Source organism: Globicephala melas, chromosome 6 (genome assembly GCF_963455315.2).
Source record: "Globicephala melas chromosome 6, mGloMel1.2, whole genome shotgun sequence".
In the NCBI taxonomy this organism is placed as follows: Eukaryota; Metazoa; Chordata; class Mammalia; order Artiodactyla; family Delphinidae; genus Globicephala; species Globicephala melas.
In genome coordinates this window covers 51,431,084-51,454,395 of record NC_083319.1, presented here as the reverse complement: position 1 = coordinate 51,454,395, position 23,312 = coordinate 51,431,084, and the positions used below count along the sequence as shown (strand labels likewise).

The window sequence follows — 23,312 nt, the reverse complement described above, 5'->3', positions numbered from 1 at the left end:
CCAAAGAGGATAGGGGGGTGGGGGGAGGGATAAATTAGGAGGCTGGGATTAACATATAAACACTACTATATATATAATATACATTATATATAATATATATTATGTATATATACATTTCAGATTATTTTCCCTTATAGGTATATATATAATATATATATATATATATGTGTAGGTGTAACTGAATTGCTGTACACCTGAAACTAACTCGATATTGTAAATCAACTATACTTCAATTTTAAAAAAGTGTGAGTATACGTATTAATAAAAATATTGCTGACCAAAAAAAAAAATAAAAAAGCTGCCCTGTCACGGGTTCAGTGTTCTCTCCCAGAGGCTTCTCCAGCTCGGAATGGAGCTCAAGGAGCAAGTAAGCTAGAGCAAAAAGCATCCTGGCCACCTGATTAAACAACTGGATGCTCTGAACACCTCTTTAGCTGAGCTTGTAACACAACTCAGTCAGCAGGAGAGGATGAAAGGAGGCCTTGAGAGGCGACAAGAGGACAGAAGGCCTCCATCGGCTGGTTCCAGGGATGAAGCCCAGGGAGAACTTCAGTGAGAAGCTGAAATCGCTAGAGCAGAAGCTGCGGGAAGCTGTGTTGTTCAAGGCAGGTGGGCTCTCTTTGACTAGGGTAATGGGTGCCGTCATGGTGAGTAGATCATTATTGATAATTTGAGTTAACCATGATTTTAACAGATTGGGAAATAAGCCACAAGGTAAGATGCATCAAGTTGGGCTTATTTCTCCTGTGCAAAAGCCTGGTTAAAAAGAGTAGTGGTACAGATTAATCCTTTGGGATGCAAATACGTATCTTCTGTGGCTGATAATGCCAACCTAAACCATGTTTTGAATAAAAACATATTTGTGTCACTCACTACCACACCTGCCAAGGAGTACATAGAGAACCACTCAGTCATGCCATAAAGCCAGAAGCCTGGCCTTCTGTACTCTGAGAATATTACAGGACCTTGGAAATCCCGAAGACAGCCAAAGGATCAACTGTAGCTGTTCAGGTCAGACGATCCTTGTGCTACTTATGTATCTCTTTGAAAGTGAGACTGAAGTGAGTTAAATGGCTTATACTCATTGCATAACGTGGAGTGAAAATTTAGAATATAAAACATTCTGTACGGAAGGGCCGTAAAGATTCAGAAGTTGAATATGCATAAAGAATAAGGGCTAAAAGATGATCTGGGGAAATGAAAAAGGTCATGTGATTTTGAGAAGAATTGGTGTCAATTTTGGTTTTCTTTCTGTTACTTCACTATAGAACCTGTAACAAAGTAATAATATCAAATACATGTTTAAAAAAAAGAAAAAGAAAAAAAGGAGAAAAAAAGAATTGCAGGTCTTGTGGCCTGGGTTATCTTCACTGTCTTCTGAGTATCAGTAATGCCTGTAACCTAAGCCTCTTTTATACCAGGGAAGATGGGCTTGTATGGAGACGTATGATTAGTGACCCTCACCAGGTAAGAAATCGGGTGAGAATGTCCTTTAAAAAACTGCAAAATGTTCTACAAATAGAAGGTGGACAAGTCAATTTCCTCACCTGTAATAGAAAGGTTGGAGTTAAGTCTCAAATGCAATGATACTCCAAAAGTGCTTAGTAAACTGCAATATATGACACAAATGAAGATTCTCTTCCTATCAAAATTGTAAAACAGCTGAGTGGCCTTTATAATGCAACTTTAAACAGTCTGCAGGACTGTGAGATCTTAAAACATATTACTTACAGAATGGATCAATTTCTGTGGGTTTCTCTCTCCACCTTTCAATTTATCTACGTCTCTCGTATATCTCTTGGTGGCGTTCTCTCTCTCTCTTTCTCTCGCTCTCCCTCTCTCACCCACCCCCTGTCTTTAATCTGTGTGTGTGTGTGTGTGCGTCTCTGCGTCTCTTTCAGTATCCCTCAGTTTCTCTCTTTCTGTCTTTATGATACAGCCTCTACCATCTTTTTCTTTCTCCCATGGCCTCTCAGAAAGGCAAAATGCTCTTTTTGCGGGAGCACTCCTTCAGTTTCATCTCGTCACTGAAATCCATTTCCTTACAAGTTCACAAGCGTTTGATGATTTCCCAGCCTGAGCCGGGCCTGGGTTACAGGCAGAGCTGTTTCTTTCTCTCAAGATGACAGGCACAGAGCCCAAGATCTATGAACGTATCAGGATTCCAAAAAAAATGCCTGAGACCCTCAAAAATGATTAGCTCCAAAATATGAAAAGTAAAACCTCAAAATCAAAATGAATGAATTTTAAATTAAATGCTTACCAAATGCAACATTTGGTCAATTAGTCAACAGTAACTCTATTGAGTTTAACCTACAGGTGAAAAAATTTCCCCCTACTTTGCAGATTGCTATAAAATTATACATAGGGTATATGTAATTAATAAAGAAGTGGGTGCATCTTAATATGCTTTAGTTAACATGTGGTCTGGTACTTCGGGTTTAGGGAGGGTTTTTTTTTTAATTTTTTAAAAATTTATTTATTTATTTTTTTGGCTGCCTTGGGTCTTTGTTGCTGCGCGCGGGCTTTCTCTAGTTGTGGCGAGCGGGGGCTACTCTTCGTTGCGGTTCGCGGGCTTCTCATTGGGTGGCTTCTCTTGTTGCAGAGCACGGGCTTTAGGCGCATGGGCTTCAGTAGTTGTGGTGCATGGGCTCAGCAGTTGTGGCTTGCAGGCTCTAGAGCATAGGCTCTAGAGCACAGGCTCCGTAGTTGTGGCACACGAGCTTAGTTGCTCCGCGGCATGTGGGATCTTCCCAGACCAGGGCTCGAACTCGTGTCCCCTGCAGTGGCAGGCGGATTCTTAACCACTGTGCCACCAGGGAGGTCAGTTTAGGGAGGTTTTAAAAGGAACTTGGCTATTGATATGGGAGAGGGGAAGAATAAAATACCAGAGAAACTAGTTTTTCTGTTTTATTAGTTTTCTTATAGCTAGAGATGCAAATGTTGGTTTAATAGCAGGCCACTAGCAAGAGGCACTGGATTGAAGTAGATGGGGTAGTAAATTAGTACCCACCTCTCCTGATACAAAACTATTGAAACAGCTTTCTATATAAAAAGCTCTCCAGGTTTCTAAACAAACACTCTCAATCTAACTATTTTGGCAATTTCAAAGTAATTTCTTTTTCTTTCCTTGTGTTTTAAAACCTTCCCTCTCCAGCCTTTTTTACAAAGACAGAACCAAAGAACTGATGAACTCTTCGCAGAAGCAGAAATGTAGCAAAACCAATTGTAAGAACGGGATGCCCTCATTCAAAAACTACAGGAAAAGGTTGGTGTCTCTTACTTCCTTTTAGCAACAGACTTCAATTTGAGCAGAATGAAATTCAAATAACAGTAATATCTTATAGTTATCTGATGTGTTTTACTCAAGCATTCCAAAGAAAATTGCAAACCTAGAGATACTATTTTGAGGTACCCAGGCATGGTAAGAAGCTGAGGAGGTGGTTTTATTTTTCAGTCACATTTCACTTCCAGGAAAATTTATTTTAAATGTAATAGTAAAAGTAGCTAATAATATTTATTTTTTACCATGTGCAGGCACCATTCTAATAACAGCTAATCGTACCAATGACAGGTACTACTATTTAGCCTCATTAGGCAGATGATAAAACTGAGGCACAGAGAGGCTGCATAACTTGCACAAGGTAACACAGCTGGCAAATGGCACAGGGCAATTCAAATGCGGGTGCCCTGAAACCTATACTAGACCCACTGCCCATAACCTTTGCTGCTTCTAAGAACAGTAAACAGTTTCTTTGGTCAACAATCAGACTCACCAGAACTTTATCATGATGTGGTCTTTTATTAAATTGTTCAAGGGCTAAAGGATTTCACCAAGCAAACTATAAGAGTTTTTTTTTTTTAAGTTTAAAATAACAAAGTTTAAAATAACTGAGAAGATGAGAGTGAGTACTGTCCCTCAGTGTCAGAAGTTTTGGTGTTTTAAATACATCAAGTGCAAATGAAGTTAGAAATCTCAGAGTTTAATATTTGGTATATTCTGGAAATAGGAAACCTGCAAGCCTAGAGTGGTTATATATTTTATTTTTTTTTATTTTTTATTTTTTTTTTGCGGTACGCGGCCCTCTCACTGTTGTGGCCTCTCCCGCTGCGGAGCACAGGCTCCGGACGCGCAGGCTCAGCGGCCATAGGCTCACGGGCGCAGCCGCTCCGCGGCATATGGGATCCTCCCCGACCGGGTCACGAACCCGCGTCCCCTGCATCGGCAGGCGGAGTCGCAACCACTGCGCCACCAGGGAAGCCCCCTGGCTATGTATTTTAAGTGGGATCATGCTTTGTAAATGCTTTTGGATGAGCTGACTTTGCTACTCAGAGGCCATCCAGAGAGGAGCAGCATCACCTGGGAGCAAGTTCGGATGCACTGCAGACCTGCTGAATCAGAACATGCGTTTTAACAATACCCCAGGTGATTCAAATGCACGTTCAAGTTTGACAACCACTGATCCAAGGGAACTGGTCTGTTTTTTAATTTGACAGATGTATGAATCCTGTAGTTCAGGGGTTTTTTTGGTTTTGTTTTGTTTTTGTTTTTGGTTGCTAGGAAGCTCAAAGTCAAATTTGCAGCTGACTTTGTAAGAAAGTGTAGAGGACCTTAACCTTACCCAGATTTATACCGATTTCCTTCTCCTTATTTTCCTTTCACCCAGAAATTTTATTCCTTGTTACACAATCTCCATAAGCTGCCTCACATACTTTTCTTAGAATGGGAATGTTTATAAATAAATGCATAAAAATAAAATATTTGCTACCTCCTGTCTTGTCGTTCCATGGTCTCATGCCATTATTTGTGTTTATTCCTATTTCTAATACTTAAGGTTAGATCAAATCACAAACTCACAAAGGAATCAGTGAAAAACGGAAATGGGAAGAAAACACCTAACATGTAGGGTGAAGAGAACATTCCATCTTCAGAAATCAGAGCAAGAAAAACAGAATGTGAGACCTGTTCTAGGACACCAGTCAGGATCCACACAAGGCTGCCTGCCCTGCGAAGTGGCACAAGAATGGAAGGAGGCACCGGGGATGCTGTCGCAAGCAGCAGCTTGACCCTTAGTAACCTCTGTGCTCTGTGGGCTAGGCTACAATGCTTTGTATAAATGCTGGTACTGTATCCTGAACATTGCGGACCTCTACCCTCTGCCCCCACAAAAAGCAAACACGGTTAAGAAGCCAGAGACAAAATGTTACCATGTTGTTTAGAAACACTACAGGGACCCAATATGCTCTCTCCATAGTCTTGTTATGTTAAAATAATGCACTCAAAAACAGAAATCAAATGAGAGAGAGAAAAACAAAAAACAACAGCAAACTCTAATACTTGTTATTACACCATTTTCAAGACTTTTGCAGGGAAAATGGTCTATGCTTTCTCAACTGATGAACTACAATTTGAACATCAAATACGGTGTCTTTACATAGGACAGCTATTATTAAGTACTAAGAATCTGTCTTTGAACATGAACTAACTAAATGCTCACAGCTCCTATATTTGCAGAGTACCTTTTCTGTTACATCAATCCCTATCCCTTCTTTTTATGAGATAGATAAAAAGCTCCTCTTAAGTGAGAGCTTGAAAGGCCAGCATTCCTATGAAATAATGCAGGACCTCAAGCTGGGGCAAAGAAGATGTTACCTTTTAGAAACAAGTGAAAGCACTCTAGCTCTCCTTAAAACCCACTTACTTGTTTAGGATAAGTCCAGCTAGTTTTCAATAGCAAAAGACCCAAAGGGAAAGTTGGGATGTTTATGATCCTAGGCTTTATCTAGATCAGATTCCCACTGAAAAGAATCACAAATACATAAGCATTTGAAATCATGCTGGGGAAAACTGACTGCTTCAAGAAAAAAATAAATCTCTAACCTTGCTTGAAACGTTGTTTTTTAAAGATACTTTGTTGAACTGGCTGAAATTTTACCAGTTAAGATATTCATGTTACCATATATTCTTTTGAAACTCTATTTAGCAGATTGAATGTATTAAGTGGTTTATATATCATTCACTCCCACCTCAGTATGAATTAGTTTACCCAGTTTTTTCCTTCTTACAAAGAGGTTAGATTTAGGGGCTGTCAGGTGTGAGTGGTGAAAGGAAATAAAAAGGATGACCTGGTAATTGTTAACCATGAGGCACTGCTTTGAGGAAGATTCCCCAGTTGCCTAGGGTGTCAGGGAGAGTGACAAAGTAAGGGGAAAAGTTGGAAAAGTACCCAAATCCAGACTTTTTATTCCACAATTTTTTTTCTATAACTTTCTTAAACTTGACACTGACAACACAGTCAAAATATTCACTGCATAACTGCAGCTCTTTCAACTCCCAGCTACCATCATGGAACCCATGATGTGGTTTTAAGGTCTAAGTTATTTGGATATTCTTTGTGATTCTGACTTAGGGAGGGCTCAGATATTTGTTAAATAGGTCAAGCTCTCAGTTGGTTTATTAGCCTATTTTCAGTGGGTTTTTATGGATGACTAGAAAATATTTAATCAGAATGTATTTTATTTTACATGAGCAGAGATTGGAACTACTCTAGCAATATACATTTCAGACATCCTATAAAACTCACCCTTCCACAAGTACATTCTGCATTTCACTCAGAGGATTTATATAGGTTTTATATATGTATATAGATGAACAGACGAGGTGAGTCTATGATAGGGTATAAGGGGGGAGTGGGGTGGGTAAGGTGCTACATGCTGGGCAATGGGATAAAAGACCCCATTCCTTAATATGTACAGCTTAGGGTTTTTTCCTACTACTATGAATCTAAGAAAACTTGGGAAATCTCCTTTAACCTAGGTGAAAAAAATCTTCCCCCGCATGGTAGGCTTGTTTCTTTGGAGTGTGGGTTCGTGAGGAGGGCTGGGCTGGGGGCAGGGGCAGGGACGGACTCTTCTCACCTTAGAGGATCTGTCAAGAAGCTGTTGATTTTCTATTAGGGAGAGGTGTATTGTCCTAAAAATATACCAGGCTGATGGGAACACTGTCCACAAGGAGCCTGGTCCTCTGCATCAGTGGAAGTAATCCACCCTCACCTTCCCACCTCCCCACACTCCTTCAAATTCACACAGCTGGAGTGCCCCAACTTTTGGTAGCTTGGTTAAGAACTACGGTAGCAGCTTCTAAGGCTCCCAATGATGCCTGCCTCCTGGTGTTCTCACCCTCTGTAATTCCCTCCCCTCAAGTGTGGGCTGGACCTAGTGACTCATTTCTACCCAATAGGATACAGCAAGATTAGGTTACAAAAAGACCCTGGCTGCTATCTTGCTTTCTCTCTCTCTCTTTCTCGCTTATTCTGAAGACCCCAGTTGCCATGTTGTGAGCTGCCCTACAGAGAAACCAATATAGCAAGGAATTCGAGGGGATCTCTTGCCAACAGCTAGAGAGGACCTAAGGCCCTTAGTTTAACAACGAAAGAGGAACTGAACACTGTCAACAACTTCAGGAGTGAGCTTGGAAGTGAATTCTCCCCTCATTGACCCTTGGTCAGTGATCCCAGCCTTGGCTGACATCTTGACTGTGGCCTTTGGAGAGCCCTGAGTCAGAGGCACTCAGCCAAGCCATGCCTGGATAACCCACATAATCTGTGAGGTAACAACTGTTGTTTCATGCTGCGAAGTTTTGGTTATGCAGCAATAGGTAACTGATACGAGTATATACATTTTAAAAAAGTATATGTTAGATACTTGCTGATATTTAAACATGTGATTCCTTTAAAAATCCTTTAGCTTGTAACATTTCTGCCTCTTAGCTGTATCTCAGGGTTATTATTCCTGCTCTAAGGAGTATAATATCATGACTACCTAGAGGAAAATACTCAACATCAAAATAGCCTCTATGGAGTCCATCCAATCACCAACTAAGTATAAAAACTTGAGAATTTAAAAGTATAGGAATAACTAAATTTTCTTTGGTTCTAGTTTTGATTCTATTCACTGAATTAATGTTTCTTAAAGAGGCTGTGACAGGTCAGATAAAAGAGGAGAAGAATGCTTTAAAGTACCGACCACAAATACCTTCTTCCTCCCTTAAAACATCAAATTTTTAATGAAAGTTTCCCCCAAACAAAACAACAATTTCAACATATTTGGCTTTGCCAAACATATGCTTGGTAAATATTCAAACATTTCAAAAATATTTGGTTTTGTGAAAGACCTAAAATTCAAGTTTAAAGACACCATTTTGATGCCAAATCTGGGCAACGTTTTTCAAAAGGCCACCAGGCAGAATTGTCACGTGAAGGACTAACACGAACCAACCTGCATGTTCTTTTGAGAGACGGAGGGAGCACATTTTTTCCAGGCTTTGCAAATAGTTTCCTAAAACAAATCTGCCAACTGACAAAAACTCATACACATACCAGAAAATTTCCAAGTTTTGCTGTTGCTGAAGCTGACTTTTTTCTTTGGGTTTGAGGCAGAATTTTTACTAGTCCCCTACCCATTAAAAAAAACAAAAAACAGCCAATGAATAAATCAATACCATTGATTAAAATGCTTGCTTTAACATTCCTGATGATTTTAATATTGGCAGATGTCTTGGTTCGGGTTGGGGAAGAAAATATTGGAATTGGAGGAAACAGCAGGCCTACTAAGAAATAAATTGTTCAGATGTCCCCAACAACTTCTAGAAACATATGCCTGCTTTGGGTACTTGGTGAGAGAGAAGGCTTGTCTGGGTTTTGGAGGCAGGAGAACCTGCAAAGATCTCAAGTGACCGCAGGACAAAGTTGCATGCGTGTCTTTCTGTAGATCAGTGTGATTGTGAGGGGTTCCAGTGTCTCCAGGAGACTGGGGTTTACCAACAAGGAGAGGCAGTCCTCCTCTTTGTCTCTCTCAGCACCAAGCATTGTGCCTGGCACACGGTCGGGGCTCAAAAATACGTTAGGTGATTGCATGAACTTTATTCATAGGGTGACAAGTATTGCTCAGTTGGTGAGATTTTCAAAGGACAGGTATCTGGGACTTCCCTGGTGGTCCAGTGGTTAGGACTCTGTGCTTCCACTGCAGGGGGCGTGGGTTCTATCCCTGGTCGGGGAACTAAGATCCCGGGTGCTGTAACGTTGGCCAAAAACAAAAAAACAAACAAAGGACAGGTATCCTGCTCTATGACAGAGGGTGAGGAAGGAGGAGAGGGAAGAGTTCTCGCTGCCCACACTCACACCAGAGTGACAAGTCCACAAGGGTCTGTGCCATCCCCAGACCATTTGGAAGGTTGAGTAACAGTCATTGTTATGGACTTTACTTCTCCCTGACCTAGAAACACAAAGAGGCAGCTCTTTGTTGGCTGCTGGCTGGGATAGGGATTTTGGATTTTCGTGCTAGAGTTGGTTTCGTTTCAACTCAACTCTGGGAGAAGACATTAGAGAGCATATAAAAGAAGTGTATCTCTCTCTGGACTCTTGTGCCCAGAGCCTGAAACTAATATAATATATAAATCACCTATACTTCAATAAAAAAGCGTATTCCCTTTAAATAAATTAATAAATAAAAATTAAAAAATGTACCTCCAGGAAAAGATGAGAAATGGGCTTTGAGATGTTCTTATTGCTAAATATATAATTATTAGTCTAGGCATGAAATCTCTTTTAAATCATCAAAATGAGCCATTAAATTGAGCTCCTCTATTTTATCTTTATTAAACTGTAATATTTCTATTTCTGAACCACTGCATGGATCTCAGTTTACATTTCTTTTCTTTTTTTTTTTTTTTTTGCGCTACGCGGGCCTCTTACTGTTGTGGCCTCTCCCGTTGCGGAGCATAGGCTCTGGACGCGCAGGCTCAGCGGCCATGGCTCACGGGCCCAGCTGCTCCGCGGCATGTGGGATCTTCCCGGACCGGGGCACAAACCCGTGTCCCCCGCATCGGCAGGCGGACTCTCGACCACTGCGCCATCAGGGAAGCCCTCAGCTTACATTTTGAAGGTTGTCAAACAAAGAACATTAAACAAGTGAGGTGGAACAGCACAGTTTGGGAAGTTATAGTTTAGGCCAGTGGATAAATGAAATTCATTTTTTAATTATAAAAGGTACATGATATGTGACTGATAAGCCATGGCTTTTTAAAAATTACCTTCTTACACTGAGTCAAACCTCAGTCCCACTGAGTCAAACCTCAGTCCCCCCACCCCCCACACTCCTAGTTCTATTTTACTTTGTGCTGTTGGGCTAGCCTGCATTGTCCTCACCCCAAAACCCACTTTTGCCCTGGGAAGACTGACACAGCACCTAATATTTCGACCCAGGGCATTCTGACTTCAGCAGAGAGGGGCAAAGCGCAGCGTATCTGAGTCCTTAAAACCACAGGACACCCATTACTGGAGAGTTATTAAAACACCTCTCCTTTAGAGATGGCCAAACACTTCATGGGAAGACTGGATCTTTAAAGTATACCGTAAAGTCAGAACAAAGAATGAGAAGCTAAAAAGCAGAGAAGATTTTTTTCCCCCTAAATGGTCAAAGAAATAAGAGGGAACAATTCCCCGAAGGATATCTCATCAGAAGACAAAGCCACTTCAAAGAACTAATTTTAAAATAACAATTTAAAAAACTAACAGAAGTAGAGAAGTCAAAGAAAGAAGGCTTTTTGAATGTTAGGAAGCTCCTTCTAATCTAGGCAAACTATTCATCATCATCATCAAATGCAGGCCCAGATTTGCCACATTTTCATTACCATTTCTCTGTTGCTTCTGCCCCCACCAACCTTACAGTCCCACCCCATGTAAAAACAGGATGCTTCAGGAACATTACTGCTGAAATCTACGTAAAGGACCTCTGAGGAAAAAAATGACATTCACCCCCAATATGTGGACAGAGCAGGATTTTTGCTTAGGACAGTTGTTTACAGGCAGTAACACTAAAGCATGATGGACTCAAAGGGAATGAGTATAAAATAGAGACTAGTGAGGGGTTGTGACTTGTACTTAATGTACACAGAACCTCCTTAACACTATTTCATTACTGCCAAACCACATTCTTTTACTTTTGTATTTGAGGCAGGTTTGGTGAATGTGTAAAAATGTATAGTGAGCAATACACCCCCAAAACGAGATTTTGCTGTCTCTCTAGACCACAGGATACATTTCTCCATCCTCCTCTCCACCACATCTTTCAACAAAGTGACAGATTTCTAAGTTCCTGACTTAACTGATGAAAGAAGGCAGAAGCTGACAGGGTAAAAGAAAATCCTTTGCAAAAAGTGCCCACAGTGATCTCTTGGGACACTGGAATACTTTCCCAGTTTTTCTTGGTCCTGCACTTCAAGGCCAAAAGAATACAATGCATGTTTGCCTTTAATAAATCACGACTCCATCTGCTTAGAAATGGAAAGGTACCTAGCTGCTTCTGAATCTAGAAAATGAGCAAATTGTGCCCTCAAGTGGCTAAATGTTGTACTGGAAGGGGAGCTCCGCAAAACCTGCCCTTGCTGCTAAGAAGTCTTAGGTAACTTGCTCCCTCCTGAGTTTTTTCATTCTTCTAAAAAGAGGAAGGATGACTGAATTTTGGAGGAAAGTGAGGATTGTGTTCCTGATTTATTATTGAGGCCAACTTGCCAGAGCAAAGTCAAGTACAGGAGCTTAATTATCTGGGTAATTTTGGCACCAGGAATTCACTTTGCCTTTGTCTCCATTACTCAGCCAATTGAAATGATTAGATTTTGCCTGGGCTGTCATTGCTATTCCTAAATAAAGTGTTTGTTTATAATAAGCTTCATGTTCCACAAACAACTGCTCACTGAGTCTAGGAAGACCAATGACTGAGCTTCAGGGCTGTCTTATACTTACAACAGTTATTTAAACACTCCTTTAAAGGGTGAAAAGTAGGAATTTATACCACATGCTTGTACATGTGTGAAAGGTTATATGAGATTCTTCATTTTAACATCATTCGTAATGTTAAAAGATTGGCAACATCTTAGATGCTCATTAGTCTGGGGTTAAATGAATTATGATACAGCCATATAATGAGATTCAGTGCAGGTGTAAAAAAGCACAAGGCCACTCTGTATTCATATATAAATGCTCTCCATAACATAGTGTTCAGTGAGAAATCAAAGGCAGAACAGTGTGAGGATTATGCTATACTTGCACTCTGAAAGGAAAAGTGCAAGGTTGTACTGGTTTGTACAAACATAGTTTATTTCTGGAAGGATAAACAAGAAACTGAAAAAAATGGCTGTTTCCAATTGTCAAAAACAGGATTGAGCTGTGAAATATACATGACTTTCATCTGTTTTGTTCACTAGTATTTCTCCAGTGTCTAGAAAAGGGCCTGGCATGTTGCAGGCACTCAATATTTGTAGAATAAAATGAAGAAAATAAAATGCATGCATGTATGTATGTATGTATGTATGTATGTATGTATGTATGTGTGTGTGTGTGTGTGTAAATATATATATATTTTAAGACTGTCTCCAAGGAAGGGAATCTACAGTTGGAGGTCAGGCATGGTAGAGAGAATTTTCACCGTGCACTTAACGTACTTTTAAAATATTGAAATATTAGAATAGGATACCTATTCCAAAATAAATAAAATTCAAACAACCAAAGAAACAAATAAGAATGGGGAGTTATTATCTGGAATAGTTATTTAAGTAAGGCATTGTTTGTGGTGATTTAGACCAGGGTCAATCACATCATAAACTACTGACCATTAATTAGCAATAAGCCTGGAGTACTAACAGCATTGAGGAGCATTACGCCATTAAAAAAACATCGTCCTCACATGGAGAAGTTTTCTGGGTGTTGTAGATTCCTGATAGACAAGTATTGAATACTTGCTCTTCGCCGTATCCATTTCACCTGGTATCCTGGCATACGATAGGATTGCTTTCCAGGTCAGAGGGATTAAGTCGCAAGGCTCTTTCCCCTGAGTTTCCCGCGGCTTGCGTCACTGTGGACTTTGGATGACTCCAATGAGTAGAGGAACTCATTAAGAGGGACCATGAAAGGGAGGGAGAGGCTTTGATCCTCAAAGAAGCGTGTTGTACCCTTAAGACCCTACCCCAGGCCTCCTGAATGGGAGTCTCCAGGTAGGACTGGACCCTTGCATTTTTACAAAGCTCTGCAAGGAACTCTGAGGCACACTACCCTTCTTCCCCTCCCCCATCCCACTCCCAACACTGAACAGATCCACTCTGGATGGAGAGACAACTGGGCTCAGAATGGACAAAAGAAAGTTCCTCTCAAGGATACCTTCCATTCTCCATGCCCTGACTCCTTCCTAAACACGTCACCCAGAATTATTTCTGGTTTATTCCATAGAAACGCTATTCACTAAATTATAACTTCCAGACAGTCATTCAAGACCAGCTTGCACATTTATCCTGTGCCGTGCTTTCTGCCCCTGTAGGATGCAAGCCAGGCAGTGTTCCTCAAGACGCCATTGTGATACGAAAGGCACCTCCCTGTCAGACCAGAATGCAGACTTCCGGTCTGAGAACATTCAGCTAAATAGGAGGCAGCCTGAAAACAGCTAATTATCCATCAAAGAAATCATGCTCTAAGTGATATGCTTGTTCACGGCAAGCACAGTCGTCCACGGCGAGTCTGATAATTGGATAAAACGACCTCAGAGGCTATTGGGGGCTGGGATGAGAGATGAAAACGCACTTTATGTGGATCTTTCTAATGTAATCACCAGTTACAGGGACGGCAAGGAGCTTAACAAGCTCATTACAACCTCAGCGCCTGTGATCTCCGGGCAAACTCCAGTAACTGCCACAGGATAAAACGCCCTTAAAGGTCTCGCTGGGCCTTGGCCCCAGGCCGCATTGTTTTCATTCTGCCCCCACCAGAAGGCAGCTGGAGTCTCCATTACCAGCTGCTGGGCCACATGGAAAATCAGCCAGGAGTTGGTTCAAACGTGTTCTTGGGCTAACAACCAGTATTTTTTTAATCTGGGCATGGAGAAAAGAATGCCATACTCAGAGTCAGATAATCCTGTTTATCGACCTAATTTTTCCAGCTGTTCTGCTCCGCTTTCGGAATGACCGTCCTCCTGCTTGTGATTTTGAAATAGCTCTTGCCTGGGTCTGCTTCGGTGTACTTGTCTGACCCCCTGCCTCTCACACACAGAGGCTGCCAACAGCACTGCAGAGACCCAAGCCCCTGGTTGGGGAGATGCTCGCCATTCCTAGAATGAGTACTTCTGGCTCTAGAAGTTCGTCTCTTCCCTCAAAGTGAGTGTTTGTCTTATGAGTGACCAACACTCTCATGGGTTCATGGGGATACTTCCTCAGCCAGGCCCAGTTCTTTTATAACCGATCTAGATCACTCCTCAAAGTGAGCTGAATTAAGGTAGAGGCATCAGGCAGCATCCACAGAGAACAGAGTATGAATGGTGCCCCTGTGGGCAACACAGTGACCCCAACTGAGGGCACCTGAAGGGGCAAGGCTGTCAAAGGAGGCACCTGAAGAGACCGGAGGACGGAGAGACTGAGGGCAGGAAGGCAGCTCAGCCTATCCCAGGCCAATTTGATCTGAGGCTCCACAGCAGCTGCTCTTTAAGAGAGGTGAAGAACCTGAGTGCCATTCATATGGTATTAAACTGAAACCCCACCCATATGACAATCCTGTAAAGCATGACAATGGCCACAACTGACACTCAAGGCCAGAAAACACCTGCCATTCGTCCATGTAATAGTTCCCTCCACTCAAGGGAGCTCTGAAGTTTATGTGAAAGATACACAAATTGGAAATCTGAACCCTGGCTTTGTCACTGTAGGTATTCCTTGCTTGGCCCAATAGATATGTTCTCCACAAGTTCCAGGTAGATCAATTTATTACGTCAAGCCATATTTCAAATTTATGAGGTGAGTCTGCTATCAAGCAAAGAATTATCCCTAAATTTATCTGCTCTGTAAATCTTAATTTTCATTTATTTGATTTCCTTAAAGGGATACAGCCAGAATTAGAGACATGGAAATAGCAAGGTCAACGTGAAAAGTTACCCTACATGCCAAACCCTGAGAATGATGTCCAGAATTCAACTCAGTCAAAGGAAAACTTTTCTAAAAGAAACAGGAACTGCTGTCCCTACTGAAATAATATTCTTGGGAGAGATAAGACTTTAGACCTCACCTGTTATTGGTACCATAATGTAAAGAGGTTTAGAGACCTTTGCTTGAAAGGAGACTTTGATTTGGAGAGGAGAGGACAGAAAAGTCAAGAGGTTACAAGTTTTGACAAAAATGAGAAGATGAGGTCACCAAGGGTAAACTGAGTCAGCTTCCCAATTTGACCTGGGGTTCGGACCTGACTTGAGTCTTCTACTTCCGTTTTGCAAAATGGGAGTGGTGGTGGAGAAAAGGGGAGAATTAGTCTAGGACTGGGTTACTGTCCAGACCAACCTAATCAAAACCACTACAAAGCATGTGAGGCCTGGAGACAAAATACTTGAAAATTTAACAACAGCATGAGAAATTTAGACAAAATGTTCTCTCAATTCCTTGACATTTTCACATAGTAAGATTCTGAACCAAGTTCACCACAACTCTCCTCCCTTAAACAAGCTATAAAATATGGTGGCCTGGGAGCCAAGAGAAGACAGAAGGTCAAAGCTGGAGGGAAGTATTGTCTTCTATCATTCCTAAGAGACCTGATTTTTAATGGGGTGGCCTTGGCATTTCCACAGTGTACAGAACAGCTAAAGAATATTCACTTTGCACTTGTGCGTCTGTTTCTCATGATGCCAAGTTGGGTCCACAGTAATCTGTTCAAACGTGTCCTCCTCAGCACTCCTACATTTCTGAACCAGTAGGTGCACTAACGCATTGAGTCCCGCTGTGATGTAATTAAGGGATAATGTTTGCAGCAAGGAGTAGAGAGAGTTGTAAATGTCTCCCATGGGAGATTAAAAGCTAGGGGAAGTTGAATAACTATAGAATTCATTTGGTGCAAGTTTATTCCAATACCAAGAGCATTCTTTTTCCCAATTATAGGATAGAGTTTCTAAAAAGATATACAGCATCCATAAGCAAACATTTTCATGTCTTCATCTCCCTCTAGGGAATGGAGAATGGAAACTACTGCATCCTAGGAATGCTTACTTATCTAGGAGGGAGACTTGGCTGACTTTGTATTTAGGAATGAGAAGAGAAAACCAAGAACTGCTTCAGAAAGGATTAAATGGGGGAAATGCATGTGTACTTCAATTTTGAAAGGAAGAGGTGCACTTCTAACTGTAGGAATGGTTGGTTGTAGTTCTCACTGCCATTTTTAAAAATTGAAGTATAGTTGATTTACAATATTGTGTTAGTTTCAGGTATACAGCAAAGTGATTCGGTTATACATATATACATGTATATATATCTATATACTTTTTTCTTTTTAAATATTTATTGGAGTAGAGTTGATTTACAATGTGTTAGTTTCAGATGTACAGCAAACTGAATCAGTTATACATACACATAGATCCACTCTTTTTTTAAGATTCTTTTCCCATATAGGCCATTACAGAGTATTGATTAGAGTTTACTGTGCTATACAGTAGGCTCTTATTAGTTATCTATTTTACATATAGTAGTGTGTATATGTCAACCCCAATCTCCAGATTTATCCCTTCCCCCAATCCTCTGGTTAACCATAAGTTTGTTTTCTACATCTGTGACTCTACTTCTGTTTTGTAAATAAGTTCCCATTTTTTAGATTCTACATTCTTTTTCTATGATTCTTTTCCATTATAGTTTATTACAAGATATTGAATATAGTTCCCTGTGCTACACAGTAAAACCTTGTTGTTTTACCCACTGCCATTTTTGACATCAACAAACCACTCACTTATCCTGTCTGGGTCTCAATTTTTTACATCTGAAAACGTGACGGGTAGAGGTACTTAGATTAGGTGAGTTCTGAAATTCTTTGCATTTCAGTCCCACATACCCAAAAGAAGAGGCCACAATAGTGAGAGGCTCGCATACCACAAAAAAAAAGAGAGAACAAATTGATCTTAAAAAGTAATTATCTATAGTTTTGTAAACGTCATATTTCATTTTCCCCAAAACTTAGGAAGTAGCAAAATAGGTCAAAGGATGATGAAAGCATTACCCAAACAAGGCTCAAATTTTTGGTTCAATAATTTTCCAAGAGCTTTTGTTTCTTACCTGTACACAGTATGAGGGACATACACTTCTCGGATTGGAAATTCCAAAATCTCTTTGTGTGGGCGTCCCCGGTTTTCAGGAAAGGGTCTCACTGGCAGCATTTCAGGAGTCAGACAGCAACTGGTCATCTCTGGAGCCAGAGAAATCTCCAGTTTGAGCAAGCCTAAAGAAAGAAAATAGGACTGTCTTAGTAAAGACGTTATATATGAGGGAGTCAAGAAAGACTGCTGTACTATATTTCTTTTATGGAAATGAGGATAAGTTGTGTGAGTATAAGCACTTTGGAATACCCAGTTAATTTCCCACAGTTTGAGAAAAAGCATATCATGACAATTTTTGAGATTTAGTTTCTAGAACTTAAAAAGCAAGAAACTGTAAAATGAGTAAGAACACATTAGAGGATCTTTAAAGTCCCTTCCAGAACTACCACACCATAAGTATATAGTTCAGTAACTTCTCTCATTACAAGCACTAAAAATTGGTGGTTTTCAAACTAGGTTCCCTGGTACCCCAGGGGGCTGCAGAGGTGCCTCAGGGGCTGTTAAGCTGAGGATAAGGAGGGTGCGCCCTCACCTTCTACCAAAGCATTGTACTTTCACTTTTTCTCATGTTAAGAGTTCCATACACTATGATATAAGAGGCTCCTCTCTTCAAACAATTATCTGATTTTCTGAGTGAGCAATCAAATACAAAGCATGATGTTTATTTCCAGAATCAGTCCTTTAATAAAAATAGAAAACATTAACAGGTTGGCCAAGAAAACCCAGACCTTAACTCCTAATACAAAATCCTACATCTCCCTTGACAAAAAATTGCAGCGTTACATGAATAATGCGTCTAATCATAAATGGCTTTGGCACAACAAAGAGGATAAAGACAAGCCATCCACACCTGGAACTGACTTGACTCTTCTCTGTAGGGATGAAGATCTTTTGTAGTCAGCTAAAAACTTGAATAAGTCTTCATCACTCAGGCGATCTCCCTCCTGCCAAGAGAGAAGTCAGGGTTAGGGTAGATTCACCATACACCCCTGGGGTCGGGACCAAAGACTGATTTCTCAGAAGATTTTTATCTTTAAGTATTATTGGAACGTGCCTTTCGTAGATACGAGGCAACAACTCTGAAATCTTTTGGTCAACCTCTTGTCAAATATTCTTCCTCTACCACTCTGACTCTCTCAGCCTCTTCAGTCCTCCTGGAGATGGGGACTTTACTGCCTTCCTGAGGAAGGCTGTTTGACCATTAGTAATCCAGGCCAAAAGGTCCTCCCCCTATAACTTAAACCCACTGATACTTGTGTACTCCCTGAAACAAAACAGAAGAAAAGTTGTCTTCAAAGATGTGAAGATGGAGAGAGCAGCTTTCCATCTTTGTCCTGTCCTCATATTCTTCACATTTGTCTTGACTAAGAAGGCTTAAGCACACACACTCCATGCGTGTATGTGGGACAGGCATGCTGCTGAGGGATACGTGGGCATGAGCTCTGATCCTTACAGCAGCCCAGTAAGGAAGGTAGGTAGGTAGGTAGGTAGATCGGTGTGTCCTATTCCTAAGTACAGATGAGAAAACTTCGGCTTGTTTAGTCAAGGGCCTTGCTCCCCAAGGCAATACAGTTGGAAGGAGTTATTTCCCAAATAGAAACCCTTTCAGTCCCCTGCCATCTCCATCATGAGGCATAGCACACAGAACCCTTAGGATCTCTTCTGCATTTCAGTTTGTTAACATAACCCCTTGACATGCCCCATGAGAACTGCTTGAGCTGCAGAAAATTTTCCAAAACAGTGTCAAACCAAGTATAAGTCAAGTTGGTTTTTTTGGTAGTAAAACACATATCACGTAAAATTTACCATCTTAACCATTTTTGAGTATACAGTTCAGTAGTGTTAAGTACATTCACTTTGTTGGGCAAACGATCTCCAGAATGCTTTCAGTTTGCAAAACTGAAACTCTATACCCATGAAACAACTCCCCATTCCCCCCTTCCTGCAGCCCCTAGCCACCACCATTCTACTTTCTGTCATTCCACCTTCTGTCTCTATGAATTTGATTACGCTAGGAAATTCTTCATTCTCTAAGTAGTCTCAATGATTTCTGAGCTAATAAAGAGCACTGTCTGTAACTGTCACACCCTGTGAGGAAGTAGGCAGCTCTGGAAAGCCCGCACGTGGAAAACGGGTGAGATGGACAACACCTAGGCCAAGAAACCCCAGGCCAAAGGGGAAGTGGATATTTTAGCCAGACTGTTTTCATAGCCTAATAAATGAATTGGCCATGATAGTTCAAATAGGATAGTTTGTGTTAATGGGAACCAGTCCTTCTCTCAATTAAAAGGGCTAACGTTCACTTAGCACTTGTCATATCCCAGGCACTCTGAGAAGAGCTTTACACGTCTCGTGTCATCGAACCCTCCCAAAAGCCACATCAAGCAAGTGTCATGATCCCTGTTTTGTAGATGATGAAACCGAGGCTCGGTGAGGTCGACTAACTTGTTCTCTTAGTCACTACATATACTCCCCCTCTGGGCTCCAGCACTCATGCCATTGTGAGGGGACAAAGCCAGACACACTGTAACAGGAAGAGATACCTGCTTGAAAAAGCTGTTAATGGTCAAGGTCTTGAAGTTGGATCCAACCCCATTTTCCTCCAAGGAGAAGGCTCTTTCAGAAAGTCTTCGAGATTGGGACAAAGTTTTCCGCTCACTCACAGAGCCTTTCCCTTTAAGGAAAACAATTGTCATTCTAAAGTTTGCCTTTCTGTTTGAATATATAGCAGTTATTAACTTTACCGTACGTAGGATATGTTGAAGCGCACTGAAGGAGAACACTGAACACGGCCATTCTTGTTTTGCATGACAATTTGCCTCCCCATCCCTGTTCTTAGACCCCCCGTTGGAGCCCCTAATCCTCCTCTGATCATAGTGAGAGCCCAGGAGCAACCACAGTGCCCTCCCACGTGGCGATCAAGGAGCAGGAGGAGTCCAGAACTGCAGCCAGAGCAGGGTCTGGCTAAATAATAAGCTTTATTTAGTCAACAGCGTTTAGTTTTGTTTTATTTTTATATTTACATTCCATTGGGAGAGGCATGTACTCAAATGCCCCTGCAGGCATTTGGGATTCTGGCCCGAACACGCTACGTACAGGTCAGCCTGAGTCCATCCTGGATCTGAGCTTTCTTCTGCTCTTGCTGTGTGGACCAGGCAGCAGAACTGAGTTTCTGCCTTGGCCAACCTGCCTAATGGTAATTAGAACTGAGTCACACCCAAACCTGAACCCTGATACTCTGCTTAGTTATTTCCTACCCCGTTTGAGATTTAGGTGAGGATTTTGTTACTTTTATACTGCAAAACTCAGGGGTTCTGTAGTGAATGGTCAAATTGCACAGAACTGTGATATTTCAACCCTGTCTTTGAACATTCTCTTACCCTTAATTCTTGTCATAATGCTGAACTGGAACTTCCTGCTACCACTGAACCACCTAAACTTGCCATGCTGCCTCAGTATAATACACGACATCTTTTGGTTGCTTCTTAAAAATCAGCCTCTGTAGTCAGGTTAATTTCTCCTTGACCCAGAGATGACTGAGGACCCAGCAAGCTCTATGCCTTAACTACCTAGTTTATGTGTCCTTTAAGCTCTATGCAGAACTCTTTCAAATAAGGCTACCTGGGTCTACATAGAAATTAGCATTTAAAAAAACCCACACACACATATTGTGGTGTGAATGTTGGGATGCACTAAAATGAGATTTTTTTCTTTTTTTGCGGTACGCGGGCCTCTCACTGTTGCAGCCTCTCCCGTTGCGGAACACAGGCTCCGGACGCGCAGGCTCAGCAGCCATGGCTCACGGGCCCAGCCGCTCCGCGGCACGTGGGATCTTCCCGGATCGGAGCACGAACCCGTGTCCCCTGCGTCGGCAGGCGGACTCTCAACCACTGCGCCACCAGGGAAGCCCTGAGATTTGTTTTTGATAAATCAGCAATAACCCGGGAGTTCTGACTGGTAATTATGCATCAATAACTCCAGGATAGCAGCAGCAATAACAAAATACCTTTTCCTCCACTCCTCTGGTAAAGGCAACATTTCAGAAGTGGCAGAGCTAAGGAATGCATGAAAAACTTCCCAAGAAATGTGACTGGAGACATAAATATTTGCTGGATACAAAGACATTTTAAAAAACAGAAACTCTGCCACAGGTGAGGGGTGATATTCTTGCAAACTCTGTAACCCTCTTGGATAGTTCCATACCCAAACTGTTGAGGGAATTAATAACTCAGATCAAGGGTTAGGTAATGGAAAAGAGAAATATGCTAAATAAATCAGAACAGTAACTAAATATTCTTTTGGCATCCACACTTTTCACTTGCCCTTGGCAAAATAACCTTTAAGGAACTGGAAATTTTGCTAGAAACCAGAGTTTTTCATTTTGAAGCCCTTGCTTTTCTTATATTTAGGAGCCAACCATGGTGCCTTTGTTGAACACACTACAAACTCTATTATTATATTATCATATTTTCTTGTTATTTTCAAGAATTTTACTTTTAAGAAGAGATGGCCACTGAAAATTAACTCTTTAAAGTGTCAAACTGTACAGAAAATTCCAACCAAAAATCTTACTATATTTAAACTCCACAAAGTTCATTGTAATTGTCTTGGGGATCATTGTCCAATCAAGCATTTGTATTCCAGTCTTAATCATGTTTCATTCTATTCACCTACTTCTTCCTGCCCACCCCCCCCCACCTTACTGCACCCCCAACCCCCCACCAATCAGTAGCTAACCTCAGAGTTGGTACATTGGGGAGCCCTTCCCTTCACACCACAGTTGAAAAGCTTACCAACCGTGGACTCCACATCAGTTACCTCCCTGTCGAGGGTAGAGACATTGAAGAAACTTGCTAAGCTTATGGGAGCCCAGGCAAAGGGCATCCGGTATTTCCCCAAACGTTGGCAGAAGGATTCAGCTTGAAGTTTTAGTTTTTCAATCTTTTCTTTACTCTAGAGGAAAATGGAAAGAGACAGCAGAAACAAACAATATGGCACAACATCATTCTCAATGGTGAAAAACTGAAAGCATATCCTCTAAGATCAGGAACAAGACAAGGGTGGCCATTCTCACCACTATTATTCAAGATAGTTTTGGAAGTTTTAGCCATGGCAATCAGAGAAGAAAAAGAAATAAAAGGAATCCAAAGCAGAAAAGAAGAAGTAAAACTGTCACTGTTTGCAGACGACATGATTCTATACTTAGAAAATCCTGAAGATGCCACCAGAAAACTACTAGACCTAATCAATGAATCTGGTAAAGTAGCAGGATACAAAATTAATGCACAGAAATCTCTTGCATTCCTATACACTAACAACAAAAAATCAGAAAGAGAAATTAAGGAACCACTCCCATTTACCACTGCAACAAATAGAATAAACCTACCTAAGTAGGCAAAAGACCTGTGCAGAAAACTATAAGACACTGATGAAAGAAATCAGATACAAACAGATGGAGAGATATACCATGTTCTTGGATTGGAAGAATCAACATTGTGAAAATGACTACACTGCCCAAAGCAATCTACAGATTCAATGCAATCCCTATCAAATTACCAATGGCATATTTCACAGAACTAGAACAAAAAAGTTTACAATTTGTATGGAAACACAAAAGACCCCGAATAGCCAAAGCAATCTTGAGAAAGAAAGACAGAGTTGGAGGAATCAGTCTCCCTGACTTCAGACTATACTACAAAGCTACAGACCCTGTTGTACTGGCACAAAAACAGAAATATAGATCAATGGAACAGGATAGAAAGCCTAGAGATAAACCCACACACATAAAGTCACCTTATCTTTGACAAGGAGGCAAGAATATACAGTGGAGAAAAGACAGCCTCTTCAATAAGTGGTGCTGGGAAAACTGCACAGCTACACGTAAAAGAATGAAATTAGAACACTTCCTAACACCATACACAAAAATAAACTCCAAGTGGATTAAAGACCTAAATGTAAGGCCAGACACTATAAAACTCTTAGAGGAAAGCATAGGCAGAACACTCTATGACATAAATCACAGCAAGATCCTTTTTGACCCACCTCCTAGAGTAAAGGAAATAAAATCAAAAATAAACAAATGGGACCTAATGAAACTTAAAAGCTTTTGCAGAGCAAAGGAAACCATAAACAAGACGAAAAAGCAACCCTCA

At 41.1% G+C, this 23,312-nt stretch overlaps 1 protein-coding gene across 3 annotated transcripts in view; it reads right to left on the bottom strand.

Moving 5' to 3' along the window:
- Nucleotides 1-23,312, bottom strand: part of DOCK8 (dedicator of cytokinesis 8) — a 220,844-nt gene that overhangs the window by 93,897 nt on the left and 103,635 nt on the right. For all 3 annotated transcript variants that reach the window (XM_060300871.1, XM_030877059.3, XM_030877061.2), the window contains 4 exons: nucleotides 21,954-22,113; nucleotides 19,704-19,834; nucleotides 18,011-18,104; nucleotides 17,120-17,282 (listed from right to left, as the gene is read on the bottom strand). In XM_060300871.1, coding sequence (XP_060156854.1) covers nucleotides 17,120-17,282; nucleotides 18,011-18,104; nucleotides 19,704-19,834; nucleotides 21,954-22,113 — 548 coding nt within the window. The remainder of the gene's footprint in view (nucleotides 1-17,119; nucleotides 17,283-18,010; nucleotides 18,105-19,703; nucleotides 19,835-21,953; nucleotides 22,114-23,312) is intronic.